The following is a 15899-nucleotide window of genomic DNA, read 5'->3' as shown; positions in this document are numbered from 1 at the left end:
TAAGAACAAATCCATGCATAATACAGTCTGAAAGACAACATTAACCATGAAGAAGTCACCACCATTGATGTCAATATTTTACACCAAGTGTATCTGAACATAATTAGATGTGCACAGCTGTATATTGATGCTGCAGAGAAGGGTAGGAGGGCTTTCAAAATTTTCTATAAATGGTGAGCCCATTCAACGCTTTGCTTCTGTATATTTATTCCGTATTTACTCTATACTTCCAAGGGCGATGCTTTTGTGCACCATTCTGAATATAGACTAGCTTTTACTCAGAGCTTCATGCCTGCTGATGTTCTTTTGGTCCATTCATATCGATGAACATTGGAAATTATATCAAAATATGTACAGTAATTGTTGAGAATTGATGGACAATGCAGACATACTCTCTGGTTACAATAATTCTGTATACACAACATTTTTCTTTGTGTTACTTGCACTTATTAATACAGTAAAACCTGCCTTAACAGACGCCTCTCACCGGCGGACACCCCTCACTGGCGGACAATTTTCTAGGTCCGTAATTAAATACCATGTTGTGTATGAGTAATTTACTCCTCTTATACAGACACGGACACCCCATAGCCATGAGAAACTCCAATTCAACCTCTCCTAACGGACACTTTCTTTTTCAAAAAATACTGTGTTTGTGTCCTGTACAGCATGTATTCGCTTACTTTTTGCACAGGCGGTAGTTCCAAGAATCGCAGACACCGTAACTTTTGGCTCAGGTTGTACACATTCTTGGAAGGCGACAGCGCTGGAATTCGTACCTTCATTGTCAGGTACTCAGGTTACTTTTCATTGTCTTGTGGGTTTGTGATGTGTTCAGTTTTGCGTTAGTAAGTTGGTGTAAACATGGCTCTGAGGAAGTTTTTTACTCTTAAAAGAAAAGGTAGGCACAATAGACTATCATAAACATGAGAAGTGTGGTGTGCGTAAACTGTCCGAAGTGTTCAAGATTGGAAAGACACAGGCAGCTGAAATTGTGAAAAAGCAAGAGGAACTAGTGAAAGAATGGCATTTAAATGGCAATGAACAGCACATTAAACTGTTTTCAAGTGGTAGTGTAGCTCTCATTGACAAGGCAACGCTAGAGCGGTTCGCTAAAAGAAGAAGTCAGAATGTCCCTGTGTCAGGACCAATGATACAAGCAAGAGCGTTAGAATTCGCGGCAGAATTAGGTATTGGAGATTTCAAAGCCTCGAATGGCTGGCTAGAAAGATTCAGAAAGCGACATGGTATCATCTTCAGAATGATTTGCGGAAAATCATCCGGTATTAATATGGAGATTGTTGAAAACTGGCAAGAAAAAATCCTTCAATCATAGACGGGTATGCTCCGGAAAATATTTTGAATGCCGATGTAACTGGATTCTTTTTTTCCATGCTTTACCCGAAAAAACTTTTTGTTTCAAGGAAATCGTTGTACTGGTAGAAAAGTGTGAAAGAACGTCTTATGGTCTTGTAGTGTGCAAGTATGAGTGGAGAACGGGAGAAGCCGCTTGTGATAGGAAAAGCTGCAAAACCAAGGTGTTTTAAGAATATGGACGTTACGAAGTTTGGCATTGAATGGAAAGCGAATAGGAAAGCATGGATGGCCAGAGAAATAATGACAGAGTGGATAGGACAATTGGACAGAAAAATGATATGCCAGGAGCCGAAAAGTGTTATTATTCCTCAATAATGCAGCATCGCATCTGGATACAATTAAGTTGCAAAATGTGAAGATCGTCTTTTGACCACCAAATGTAACATCAGTTTCTCAGCCGCTTGACCAAGGAGTGATCCAAAACTTCAACGTTATGTACAGACAGTTAGTGATGAAGCACATGGTACCAAAACTTAACCCGTATACTGGGGAGCGCGACTTATGTTGCTCGAGGAAATAACCAGCCAGGTGGGGAGAGCGACTTCAGTCGTACGCTGCTATTTTATTTTTTCCTCGACTCTCAGCTTAGCCAGAGTTATGAAATTCAGTCCTCGTTATCTGCATACCCCTGTCATCAAGTGGTATTTTTAGTAAGTACTTCCGCTTAACAGAAACAGATCAGAGAGAGATATATATATCATTCAACATAATTCGCTTCCGTGCAAAAGCGCGCTATGTGTTCGCCTCGCACGGGAACTAGGCTAATCAGCTGCGTCCTTGCTATGTGCTTACTCGAATACTTTAGTGTTTTATGAGACTGGGAACTGTGAAAAGGAGTACTGTAATTTTGGGGAAGAGTGAATTTGAACTTATAGATGCGTTGCACTTCTGTTGTTTCATAAGAGTACTTTTCAGTCATAATTATGTCTTCTAAACGACATCGAGTTGAAGAATTACGTGATGACAGCTTGCGTTCACTTGTACATGAAATGTTGGAGTTTAGCGACGAGGATGATGACTTCAGTGACTTCCATTCAGATAGTGAAGATAATTCGTTCTTTGGAGAAGGAGGCACATGTGGTACAGGACAGCATTCTGGTGCTATCACAGCAAATGGTTGCGGGTTCGAAAGTAACACCTCGGGTGACGACAGTGACGATGGAGAGATACAGGCAGATTCAAACTGCAGTGATATGTCAGGGCCTATTACGTGGGTAGAAGATGGACAGAAAAGGAGTAGATTTCCAACAAAGTTCATTCCTGGAGTAAAAGGACAGTTTATGGATGTAAAGACTCCAGAGGATATTTACGAACTGTTTGTGGACGATAATATCTGTCAGTATATTGCTGAGCAAACTAATATTTATGCGCAGCAGAAAATTCATGGGAAAACACTGGTTCACAAAATGAAACGGAGGAGTAGGGAAAAAGACTGGATACCTACAAATAAGGATGAAATAAAACTTTTATTCGGACTTTTGCTTCTTCAAGGGATTATCTACAAACCTACAATGGGGCATTATTTTTCTCGTAATAAGTTACTGGCCACGCCCATATTTTACGAGACCATGACGGAAAAGAGGTTTTTCCTTCTCTTGAAATTTCTCCATTTTTCTGACAATGAGGCCTACAATGGGCAGATGCCTCCTAAACTATACAAGGTAAAGCCAGTCTTCGATCACTTTGTGAAAATGTTTCAACAGGCTTACATCCCGGATGATCAGCTATCCATAGATGAAAGCCTTCTTCTATGGAAAGGTCGCCTTGGTTGGTTCCAAAGAAAAGGTCCCGGTTCGGAATGGAATCTCACAAAATTTGCGAGCGAAAACGGGTTACGTGTGGAATATGTTGTGGTACACGGGAAAATCAACAGAACTCAAGAGTGAAGTCCATGGCATCGATCTATCACAGTCTTCCAAGCCGACGAGAATTGTGTGTACTCTGGCAGATAATCTACTGAAACAAGGATACCTGATAGGAATGGACAACTACTATAGCAGCCCTGAATTATACGACCTGCTAAATGACCTCGATACTGACACAGTGGGTACAGTAAGAACCAACTGGAAAAATCTCCCTAAGGAACTTATGAGTAAAAAGCTGAAGAAAGAAGAGGTAACGGCTGCTTATCGAAAGAAACTCATGGTCCTAAAATGGAAGGACAAGAGAGATGTTTGCATGCTCAGTAGTATCCACGATGCTGAAATGCGAACTGTCCCTATCAGAGGAAAGGACGAAACCAAAGAGAAACCTGTAGTTTGCACAGACTACAATGATTCTATGGGGGGAGTTGACCTTTCCGATCAGTACGTCATTATGTACTCCACAGCAAGGAAGCAAATGAAGAAATATTACCAGAAAATTTTTCCGGCATCTTCTGGACCTTGTGGTATTCAATTCATTCATCATTTTCCGACAACATGGAGGAAAATGCAATCATCTGCAGTTCAGAATTCACCTCATCGATAAAATCCTCGAAAAGTACACAGGTTCAACCCCCGCTGAAGCAATGCCTGTCCTTTCAGTTAGACCACTTCCTGCTGCTCCCACAGAAAGATTCAGCGGTACGCATTTTCCTGATGTGAATCCACCATCGGGAAGAAGGCAGCATGGTGTGAAGAGGTGCGTGATGTGTCTGGCGAAAAGAGAGAGACGTGAAACAATTTACAGGTGCAGTGACTGCGACGTCGCTCTCTGTGCAGCTCCGTGTTTCCGTGCTTATCACATGCAAGATGAGTAAAAACAATGCGTGAGATGTAAACTGTGTGACTAATGTAAATAATATAATTAGTGAAATCAGTCCTGATGTGTAAATTCATTTCGATAAAGAAGTAATTATTGTGAGAAGACGATTAGAACCAGGCTACCACTGTAAGTACTTACTCTCAACTTATTACTGCGATTGCAAACCCTGAATGAAATGTATTTCTCTCAACTGCGGTATTTATTTCAGAAATTGTAGATTAGTTAATGATAAAGTGTATTTGCAGTGTATAGGCTTTTAATTTTCCTGAAATTAATATGAAAATATAGATATTCCGAAAAGAAATTTATATTTGTAATATACAGAAGTTAGTACGAGACTTAGGTCGTTTTTGCTCCAAAACTATAACACCCACAAATATTAACAAATAGGCAAAAAATCACTTTCTATATCAGAATTAGGATATCCGTAGCATTTTATTATCAAGTATATCAAAATTTGGAAGGTTTCTTGAATTTATTTCATTATTTTTCGAGTTACGAAAATTCGTCCCCACCAGAACAGAGTTACCGTATTGCACGCTACCCAGTTAACGGGTTAATGGGAATGAAGTAACCCTTCAAACACTGACAAAGGGACTGAATGTTCTCCAAGCAATTTCGTGGAGAACCACTGCATGGAAAAAACGTTATGGCCTCAACAATTTTTAACTGCTTTCTGAAAGGTGGGTTTCCTGCTAGTGGTGGACGTCCCGAAATAGAATCGGATACCCTTCTTGACAGCATGGAACAACACAACAGTTGATTGATGTAACAAGTTACAGTGTACAAGTGAAATTGATTCAGATATTCCAACAGAGTGTGAGAGTGGAGACACGAAAACAATTCTTCAGTCAATCCAAGGGAAGAAGGACAAAAATGAAGATTCTGACGAAAGCGGGAGTGAAGGTGATGCTAATGACGACTTTGAAGAAACTATGGAAATTAATGTGCTGCCAATAACCTCGTACAGTGAGGCTCTCGGCTTTGTTAAGCGACTGAAAGAATTCTATTATAAACAAAACGATGAAAAGGGTGTAAATTTGTCCCAGGATTTAATTGTACATAGTGAAAATATCATTGCTAAACCGAAATGGACAAAACAAATGAAAATTAAGGATTTTTTCAAGTGCTGATGTTTTACTGTACTGTGCTAGAGATTGCTACATCTACATATTGATTTTAAGTTTCAAAAACTTGTATGTTCTTCATTTTAATATGGTGAACGGCAATAGTGTACAGTGTGCTCAATAGAGGTTTCCATAGAAGTGTTCTTGTCTCTTTAATACAGTGCATCGCAGCTGCAGCAGCCCATCTACAACTTTCTCATGTGAGTACAGTGCAGTATATTATACAATGCTGTATACAGTTTACAATTAAAGATACATTTGCAAGAATTGATAACACATACAATACATGGGTTATTGTGTTCCAACTTATGTTTAATGGTACCGGTTTCATAACCTCTCTCATGCGGTCACCCCTTCATAACGAACATTTTTTTCGGTCCCGAAGGTGTCCGTTATAGAGAGGTATTACTTTATATTGATTATCTGAACTTCCAGATCTGGATATGCCAACATATTACTGTATTTATATTGTCTATGAAAGAAACACTCCTGCATTAAATCTAAATCCACATATTTAAATGGGGTTTATCAGCTTTTCTGGCAAAGGAAATTTTCCTCCAAAATTGGAATCTTTTGAAAAGAAATGGTAAATCTGTCAATATCATGGGGATCTGAGGTACATATGCCAGCTAATGTAGTGAGTTCAGCAATATTGTTACGGAGTTCTTAGACCAGCAGTCTTGTACCACTGCGCAGGTTGGATTCAGGTTGCACATTGGAGTACTGACTTTGTGGAATACCTGAATGATCTAAAGTTTTTTAAATTCTTGAGGGTAATGTACTGTCTTTTCTACATTAATTACTGTATTGATAGAAGTGTAAATTTTGCATTCACCAGGTACTTTCTAGAAAAACTGCAGTGTTTGTTTGTTTCATTAAGAGGGCATCGCTTGATTGTGCTGATGCATAAACAGTAAAATGGAAGAGAAGCTAAAGAGTGATAAACTCAGTGAGCTTTAAGTCTATAATAAAATAAAAGGTTAGTAACTATATAGGTAGGTAATCATATTAAAAATACAGTAATTACTCTCATAATTTTCCTGCTTCTTTACAAATTCTTAACCCAAAGAAATGGGTAGGAGGGTTTATGCAGATTTGATTTTCAATCTAACATGCCAATGGTATTCCCCTACTTTTTCGGTATGGTCTTTCAACAATCACTGTGAAACAGATGTCCTCCTAAAAAGAGGAAGGTTGTTTCTCTTCATGAATCTACAAAGCCACCCTCTGCTTGTTTTAAATTGTGAGATTCCTGTATTGCTTTTCTTGGGACTTCCAGCACCCGTGGTTACTACAAGCATATGAGTGATGAATGCAAAGACTGACACTATACGTAGCTTTATCGAGCAGTCTCATTACTGCAGTATTGCCACTTACACTTCTCCTCTGCCGCATACAAACTGATGACTATCCACTGAAACAAACATTGTTAAATGTAATAGTTTTTATGGAAATAAACGTAATGTTTTATTCCATTCACCCCGCCTAAACCATATATTTAATAATGTAGTTATCTGTGTGTTAAATGACAGAGATTTCAGCATGTGCTGGCTATACGGTATATTCTTTATGTAGCTGCCTTTGTTGTATGGCCTCAGTATAGACCATTTTGTATTTACAAAGAAATTAAGTGTTTTGAGAATTCATGACAGAATTCAGCATAATATAAAAAGCAATTATTTTTTGTTATCCGTTATTAGTTGTCATACGATGTCAGGAACAGAAACAACAGAGAAAGTAGAGGATACATCAGATATGAGTAATTTGTAATTGATCCGGTCTCTCATGAACTACTTACATAACGTGCATGTACCCACCAAAAGTTGCTAATTTTACAAGAGGATTATGGGCTGCAATCCATTCATCTGCATTTTGACCCTGAGAGCAGCTTTGTACTTCAAAATTGTAAGATAACTTCCATAGCATCTAGCCATCACATACTGTACACCACTCTGTGCATACCTTTTGCATTATTAAACAGACCAATGTTGCATTTAAAATTGTCCATCCAGCTGTAGCCTTATTGTCATGACTGCATATTTTGCAAAAAAAAAATTATAAGAACACACTGAAGATGGAAACCTTTTTGTAATCATGGTGGAAAATTTTCATTTTTCTCCTAATTTGCACTTTCAAATTAAGGTTGGAATGAACCTTAAAAACATCATACTCCAGGAGTGTGTAAATATGTCATGCAAACATACATTCCTACAGTACAGTAAGGTTCATTTTCCTTTACACATGCGCATAGGGAAATGAACTCAGCAAGAACTGTTCTGATGAACTGCATATCAATATGTGGCTTGGAGGTGTGACCAGTCTTGAAGGAAATAATGGACAGGAAGAGCATTGTCACATCCGTGGTTTTGGCACAGGAGCGATGATATAACCTATTCTAATCTGATAGAATAAACTTTCTAGTGGTGAAATAGATTGGTGGTTCCTGAGATTACCCCTATATACAAACAAACAAACAAACAAACAAACAAACAAACAAACAAACTTTCTCTCTTTATAATATTAGTATAGATAATAACTATCTGGTATGGTGAGTTCAGACACAACCATCAGTACCTTGAAGATGGCTTTCTGTAGTTTCCCATTTTCACTCCAGAGCTGTACTTTAATTACAGCTGTAAACAACTCTCATTTAACCTTTGTTCTCTGAATTAAAACCAAGAAACCAAAGAAACTAAACTGAAAATTGTGAATTACTTACATAGGAGCCAACTCAGAACCTTGTTGCATCAAGCTGCCAATAGTAAACCACAAACTGTTCTGCAAGCTGAACTGATTCTCTAGATTTTCAGGTTCTTCTATACAGGGATATGGATTTGTCCACTCATAAGGGCAGATTCTTAAAAGAAAGGAATTTTCATTACACATAATTCATGTTTGAATAACAATAGCATACTAGATACAATTTTCAATGATATGGTTTTTAATATTTAACAATTACTTGTTATATTAAAACATTTCTTTAAGATGCATGATAACATGGACATACACAAGATTTTTGCAGTCAGGAAATTTCTATAGGAAATAAGGATGTGATAATAGGGTAATAATAATATGATCAAAATGAGGACACTTCAAAATTATGTATCATATAGCAGTAAGATGTCAAATAAAGTTCAATACTGATGATGATGATGATGATGATGATGATGATGATGATGATGATGATGATGATGATGTGTTCTGTACTGAAGAGTAACAAGCATTGGTCATTATACTAGGTACGGTACTATTCTCTTTTTGTAACTGCCTTTGATATGTAAATTTATGAAATTATAATAATATATAGCTGAAATCCAGCATGTAGCATCTGTTCTCCAAATTAGGGATGGTTTTACTGAAACCTGGCAGTTAGGGATAAAATACTTTTGGCTGTGGTGAGACCACCATAATAATAGCCCAGATGTAGCTTCAAAATGGCTCAGGATAAGGAAAGTGAATTCTTTGACATCCCTCATTATGCTTGTTCTTCTGCTATCCAGTTTCATCCTCATTCTTCTATATACTTCTTTCAACCATTTGTTTTATGGTGCAGGGCTGAGTAGCTGAAATGGTAGAGCTTTAACCTTCTGAGCCCAACTTAACAGGTTCAATCCCGGATCATTCCAGTGGTATTTGAAGTTTCTCAAATATGTCAGCTCCATGTTGGCAGATTTACCAGTACTGTATGTGAAAGAACTCCTGCAGGACAAATTTCTGGCACCTCAACCTCTCCAAAAACCATAAAAATGCAGTTAGTTGGACGTAAAACCCTTAACATTATTATCATTATTATTTTTTTATTTTTTTTTTGCTAGTTGCTTTACGTCGCACCAACACAGATAGGTCTTATGGCGACGATGGGATAGCAAAGGCCTAGGAGTTGGAAGGAAGCGGCCGTGGCCTTAATTAAGGTACAGCCCCAGAATTTGCCTGGTGTGAAAATGGGAAACCACGGAAAACCATCTTCAGGGCTGCCAACAGTGGGATTTGAACCCACTATCTCCCGGATGCAAGCTCACAGCCACGTGTCCCTGACCGCATGGCCAACTCGCCCGGTATTATTATTATTATTATTATTATTATTGCTGTTGTTTCTTAATCTCCTCTCTCTTTCCTACCGTTTTAACATTCAACCTCCTTTTTGTAATTCTTCTTCATTCATTCTTCTCACATGTTCATAACACTGTAAGCTACTCTTGATTTCTCTATTCGAGAATTTTCTTCTTTACTAATTCTGTTTATTCTCATCCCCATTTCCACCGTTCCATCTGTTCCCAACCACAGTCGAGGACACTTTCTTATTCCCTTTGTTATTCTTCCTTAGCACTGCACCTGTGCAGAATGATAGTTTATTTCCTCTTCTGTTCTTATGAGATCTTCTATGCACTCTTTCAACAGCATTCAATCATCATCTTCATAGACTCAAGACCTACAGTTTTACATCTTAAATTTAATCTGAACCTCAGGTACAAGACTTTTCATTTCAAATATCCTGCATGCATTGACCAGGATTTGAACTGCAACCACCCTTGTTCAGCAATATTCACTAATCTTCTTTAGTATTATTATGTTAAAATCATGTTAGGGACATAAGTCTTTAATTTGGCTTGCCAGTTTGTATTTTAAAGCCATTTCTTCAAATACAGTAGTTACATATTTTTAAAAGTCATTATGTTGTTATGATGATCTAACACGTTGACTACCATCTCCTCAGCAGGTGATTTAAACCTCCAGCCTAGCCATTTTAAATCCCCTCATCTCTTTAGTGTACTATTTTATATTAAACTAGCTGTTGTACCCGTGCTTCGCTACGGGATTCTCAGAAAGACTGACTTTGTGGTTTTCCTAACCTAAAATCAACATAGGTCATTACTAAAACGTAAGTATGAATGTAGCGATTAAAAGCAATGCTATCATATAAAATACTCGATCAAATGGAAAGCCGCACGTTTTATCACTTTTAACGAACAGTGCTGCGGTTAGATTGCGGTGCCAATCTAATGGTCCAAAGTTCCAGAGCTGGGATGACCAGGCCGCATATTGCCATGAACACTCATCTGCCATTATTCCGCTAAATATGCACACTGTTCATTCCAATCAGTGCCTCAGAGTAGGGGTTGAATAGCCCGAATGCTATGATGATCCAGTGTGTTACGTACCAGTAGTATCAGAAAATTTATAAACCAGCGGAATGGCATGCTAAAAAAGAAAGTTACCTAACGCCCCAGCTACTTCCCATCAATATTTAGACAGGCTGTTACACTCTGTACAACTGGGCGAGTTGACCGTGTGGTTAGTGGTGCGCAGCTGTGAGCTTGCATCCGAGAGATAGTGGATTCGAACCCCATTGTCGGCAGCGCTGAAGATGGTATTCCATGGTTTCCCACTTTCACACCAGTCAGTTTGCTGGGCCTGAACCTTAATTAAGGCCTAAGGCACTCCTAGCCCTTTCCTATCCCATCGTCGCCATCAAACCTATCTATGTCAGTGCGACGTAAATCAAATAAAAAATACTCTGTACGCAGCAGTAATCCTATCTGCCGGAGATGAGGGGCAAGAGAAGACACAAAGCACATCACGACAAACAATGGTCAATGTAATGTTATTGTTGATCAATGTTATGAGCTTTCTATATTGTAGGCCGTCACATTTAGTTTTCTTTCGACTCTGTGATTTGTAAAATATTTTATATCATAAACTGTAGTTTCTTATTCTCCGACTTTACATACCGATTTTCATTAAATACTGTTTACCCATTTTCTCGTTACTCGGTGCTGATATGGACTTAGTAACAAAAATCCAAATTCATGAATATCTTTGTGATCATAGCCAGCACGGTAACATGTATAAGACATGAATAATAGGAAATTTAATACTATATAAACTTAGTTATGTAGCATTCATCGATTATACCTCTAATAAGAAATATCTGAGAATTACATTTTAGGCCTTCCCCTAAACTACCATTTCACTCAGCGTGAATAAAATAATTTACAGCCTAGACTATAGCGACTTATTTCCTGACTTTGCATACCAATTTTCATCAAGATAGGACTACCAATAACAACAATATTTGAGAATTAAATTTTAGGCCTTCCCCTAAACTACCATTTTCTCAGCGTGAATACAATTATTGATAGCCTAGATTGTAGCAACTTATTCCCCAACTTTACATACCCATTTTCTTTAAAATATGACCACTAATAACATAAATAGTTGAGAATTCAATTTTACGCCTTCCCCTAAACTACCATTTCACTCAGTATGAGTAAAATGATTTATAGCCTAGATTGTAGAGGTTCATCCCTCGACTTCAATACCGATTTTCATTAAATTCTCTTCAACCGTTTTCTCGTGATGCGTGTACATACATACAGACAGACAGACAGACAGACAGACAGACAGAAATTACGGAAAAGTAAAAAGTTCATTTTCTTGTTACTATGGACATGGCCGATACAGAAATACCATTATTTTCAAATTCTGAGCAATGTACAGACTAAACTCTTATTTTATATATATAGATGGTACGGTACAAAAACTGGTCACTGAGCCTTTCGAGAATTGGCCTCATTTTGTATAGCCTGTCAGGATTCCCCTCATAATAACTGCTGTCAGTAAAGTGCAAGAATGACAATATGTTTTAAAACCGGGTTCTTCCCATGGTTTTCAAAAAAATCGGCGATACGAAAATAGTGTCCTCTGTCCAGTACATTTTCAGATCTTGTTTTTGAATTAGTCTGGTTACAAATATTAGCCCTAAAAACTTTTTCATCTCATTTACGTCGACCGGTTTCCACGTTTGAATGATAGAATGGGCCTGTTTAGTGAATGGATGTGGTGCTGCACTAATAACTTGTTCCGCATAAAGGTTTGCCTGATGGCATACATATTCAGGGAAACTGTCATTTACAAATAAATTGATGAAAGACAAGATTTCATTGCTATTTTTTATGACAACATTTAATCCTACCCGGCCAGTGAACTTGATTGCAGGCGGACGGTAAGACGGATACATATCGGTTATCTGAACGCGCTGAATTTCACTTTGTCCAGAGTCTAGTATATCATCATTGGAATTGCTTTTGCTACCACTGAAATCAGGGATGAGTTTATCACCAGAATCATCGTTCAATAGTATGTCTTCAATTTCCTCACTTCATCTACTGTGTTTGTAACTCATCATTTTATCACGACACAATAACTCACTTCACTACACACTCTAACAAGAATACCACGACTGGCTTAGGTCCATGTTTACTCAAAGAAAGAAGGAAATCATTGGTATGTACCCTCTGTTCAGATAGTCAGGGTGAGGGACTGTTCATTCATATGCCATCTATGGTTTTCAACATGAACTACAACTTCGTACAAATTTAGCGCTAAATTCGAAACAACATTTACATCCCACGACCTTAAACGCCTTAACTTGGATGCGGTCCCGCATATAGGCTGCTCTTAAATGTCTTAAGGCGTCTACAGGAGTGAATGTGCTAATCATTGTGTCTGAATTAGGACCCTCTCTTCTCAATTTTCTTGAGGGTACTCCCTTGGTCAACCCTTGGTCTCTTCTGACCTCAGTGGTATAAGGTTTGCAAGACCTTGTGAATCTTTAATTTTTTATTCCCACCTATCATCGGATTTCCTTTTCATTTGCTAACATCCTCATTTTCCAAGGGATTCTAACTCTTCCTTTAATTTATTTTACCAACATCAAGAGTATCCGATAACGTTGCTGTTTCCCTCCATAAAGTAAGTCACTATAACCAGCATTTAAATAACATTATTACTATTTTATGCACTGAGTGAATTATTTCATATCAGCTTTTACTATTGAAACCATTAAATAACATACCTTCCCATGAGAAAAAGAATAAGTGACACTCCAATGTAGCCAAAAAACATAACAATCCACACATCAATAGAGAAGGGATCCATGAATGAGAACAACTTCGGTGGAGCTTTGGAAGGTTTCTTGTATAAAATACTAATACCTGGAAGGAAAAAAAAATTTCTATAATTGAAAATATATTTGTACAATAAAAGTCAGTGACTTGTCTTACCAATATGGCGCTACACACACTTGTTCCATGATAGTTAAATTTGTTAGTATTTGTCAAGAAATCTACCACCCCTAAAGCTAATACTGTACAATTTTACCTAATATAGGGCTACATTATGTAGCAAAAAGTTTGCAGACATTCCACTGAATGCACTCTGCATGACGTGTGGCTATGCATCCAAGGGTGTATAAGTTCAGACACAATGTGTCAACATCAAAATGCGTTTTCTCTCAGAATGAGTCAACGTAGAATACTGAGCAAATCTGAATGCAGCATGATTGTAGGGGCCCACAAGTTTGGGAAGTCGGTCAGAGAGATTTCACTCATGTGTCCAGGTCCACAGTTAGTGCCCCCCTGTGGGTGGGGGCAGAAGAATAACACCCACGGTATCCCCTGCCTGTCGTAAGAGGCGACTAAAAGGGGCCTCAGTGGCTCTGAACTTTGGAGCGTGGGTTGGCGAACACAGGGCCCTTAGCTGAGTCCTGGTATTGCTTCCACTTACTTGTGCCAGGCTCCTCACTTTCATCTATCCTATCCGACCTTCCTTGGTCAACTCTTGTTCTTTTCCGACCCTGACGCTATTAGGTTTGCGAGGGCTAGGGAGTCTTTCATTTTCACGCCCTTCATGGCCCTTGTCTTTCTTTGACCGATATCTTCATTTTTTGAAGTGTCGGATCCCTTCCATTTTTCCCTCTGATTAGTGTTATATAGAGGATGGTTGCCCAGTTGTACTTCCTCTTAAAACAATAATCACCACCACCACCACAGTTAGTGATGTTATTGTGAAGTAGAAATGTCATTGTTCTGGTAGGCCTAAGAAATTAACAGTTAGGAACCAATGAATTTTAAACTTACTGTACAGACCAGTCATCACACAAGCTTGTCAGCTATTACAGAGGACTTCTGTTACAGGTCAGAAAAAGAGATTAATGACAGAATTGTTTGTGGAGAAGTGATAGGACTTGTTTTCCAGGGTTGTGCTGGTGCCTGAAAGCCACTGATCACACAAACGAATGTGCAACGTTGCTTAGAGTGGTGCAAGCAACAGTATCATTGGTCTGTGGAGTAGTGGAAGAAGGTTTCATGGAATTTGAGTTATGGCACTGAGATGGGCATGTGTGAGATCTGGAAGATGCTGGTGAATGGTATTTACCTGAGTATGTTGCGGAGACAGTGAAATTCAATGAAGGTTATGTGATTGTCTGCGGATATTTTGCCTGCTTTGAGCTTGAGCCATTAGTTCTGACTGATGGAATGAAATACAAGTGTTTACAGAAACATTTTAGACAATAGCATGCTTCCCACACTTCGCTTAAGTGCGGCCAGTATCCAGTAATCGGGAGATAGTGGGTTCGAGCCCCACTGTCGGCAGCCCTGAAGAAGGTTTTCCATGGTTTCCCATTTTCTCACCAGGCAAATGCCGGGGCTGTACCTTAATTAAGGCCACGGCTGCTTCCTTCCAATTCCTAGGTCTTTCCTATCCCATCATCGCCATAAGACCTATCTGTGTCGGTGTGACGTAAAGCAAATAGCAAAAAAAAAAAAAAAAAAAAAAAAAAATAGCTTCCCACACTGTGTCAACAATTTGAAATCAGACCGTTTTCTTTATCAGTATGATAATGCTCCTGTCCACAAAGCAAGGACCACTGCATTGGGGTTCAAAGAAATCCAGGTGGATATGCTGGATTGGCCTGCTCAAAAGTCTGACCTGAACCCCATCGGATACCTTTGGGATCAACGTCAGTTGCATGCCAGATCAATTTGCCCAACAACCTGGCAAAAACTATTCACCATACTTTAAAAAGACTGGAGGCAAATTCCACCTCCAGTGTATCAGAACTTCATGGAAAGTCTTCCATGAAGACATAACACTGTAACAGTAGAAACAGAAGGTCTTACAAGCTATTACCTCCATGGCTTGTGACTTTGGAATGAACAGCAAGCAATGTCTGAAGACTTTTGGTCCCTTGATGAAGTTAGCTGTGTTATGGTTCTTGAAAAATTAATCACTCAGGTCACATACTTGCAGGGGTAGTAGAAAATGACCAGACAGGTCCCACTGAAACATATTTACAGCTTTACCTTCAAAGCACATCAGGAAAGTAAATGGCAAAGTCTGTCATTAGATCATACTGACTTAATCTCCAGATCACCTCACAGTAATTTCTGACATTCACTTAAACTTTCAATATAAACCTTAGTTCACAGTAATCATACACATGTTTTACATTTAAAAACTCTCAGAAAATAATCTCAAATTACGAATGGTTCCCAAAAAAACTAAAAGTTTAAGGCTTATATTTTTATTACTGACAATTTTGAATCAATAAAGTCTTTCAACACCTGAACTACACCACCAACTAATATTTCTACTGGCTACTTGGCTGACTGACTGGAATGTACTAAACCAAACCAAACTCCATAGCATAACAGCCTTGAAGGGTCACGGCCTACCACACAACTGCTGCTCAGCCTGAAGACCTGCAGATTACAAGGTGTCATATGGTCAGCATGATGAATCCTCTTGCATTTCTAGAATGGGACTAGCATTTATCACTGATTCTAAAATATACTGACTGTTTCAAGA

At 38.5% G+C, this 15899-nt stretch overlaps 1 protein-coding gene across 3 annotated transcripts in view; it reads right to left on the bottom strand.

The window, feature by feature from the left end:
• Nucleotides 1–15899, bottom strand: part of LOC136866434 (glutamate receptor ionotropic, kainate 2) — a 159233-nt gene that overhangs the window by 38386 nt on the left and 104948 nt on the right. For all 3 annotated transcript variants that reach the window (XM_067143368.2, XM_067143370.2, XM_067143369.2), the window contains 2 exons: nt 13105–13243; nt 7969–8106 (listed from right to left, as the gene is read on the bottom strand). In XM_067143368.2, the coding sequence (XP_066999469.2) occupies nt 7969–8106; nt 13105–13243 (277 nt within the window). The remainder of the gene's footprint in view (nt 1–7968; nt 8107–13104; nt 13244–15899) is intronic.

Source organism: Anabrus simplex, chromosome 3 (genome assembly GCF_040414725.1).
Source record: "Anabrus simplex isolate iqAnaSimp1 chromosome 3, ASM4041472v1, whole genome shotgun sequence".
Classification (NCBI taxonomy): domain Eukaryota; kingdom Metazoa; phylum Arthropoda; class Insecta; order Orthoptera; family Tettigoniidae; genus Anabrus; species Anabrus simplex.
Note: the sequence above shows the minus strand (reverse complement) of the source record. Positions and strands in the feature narration are given on the sequence as shown.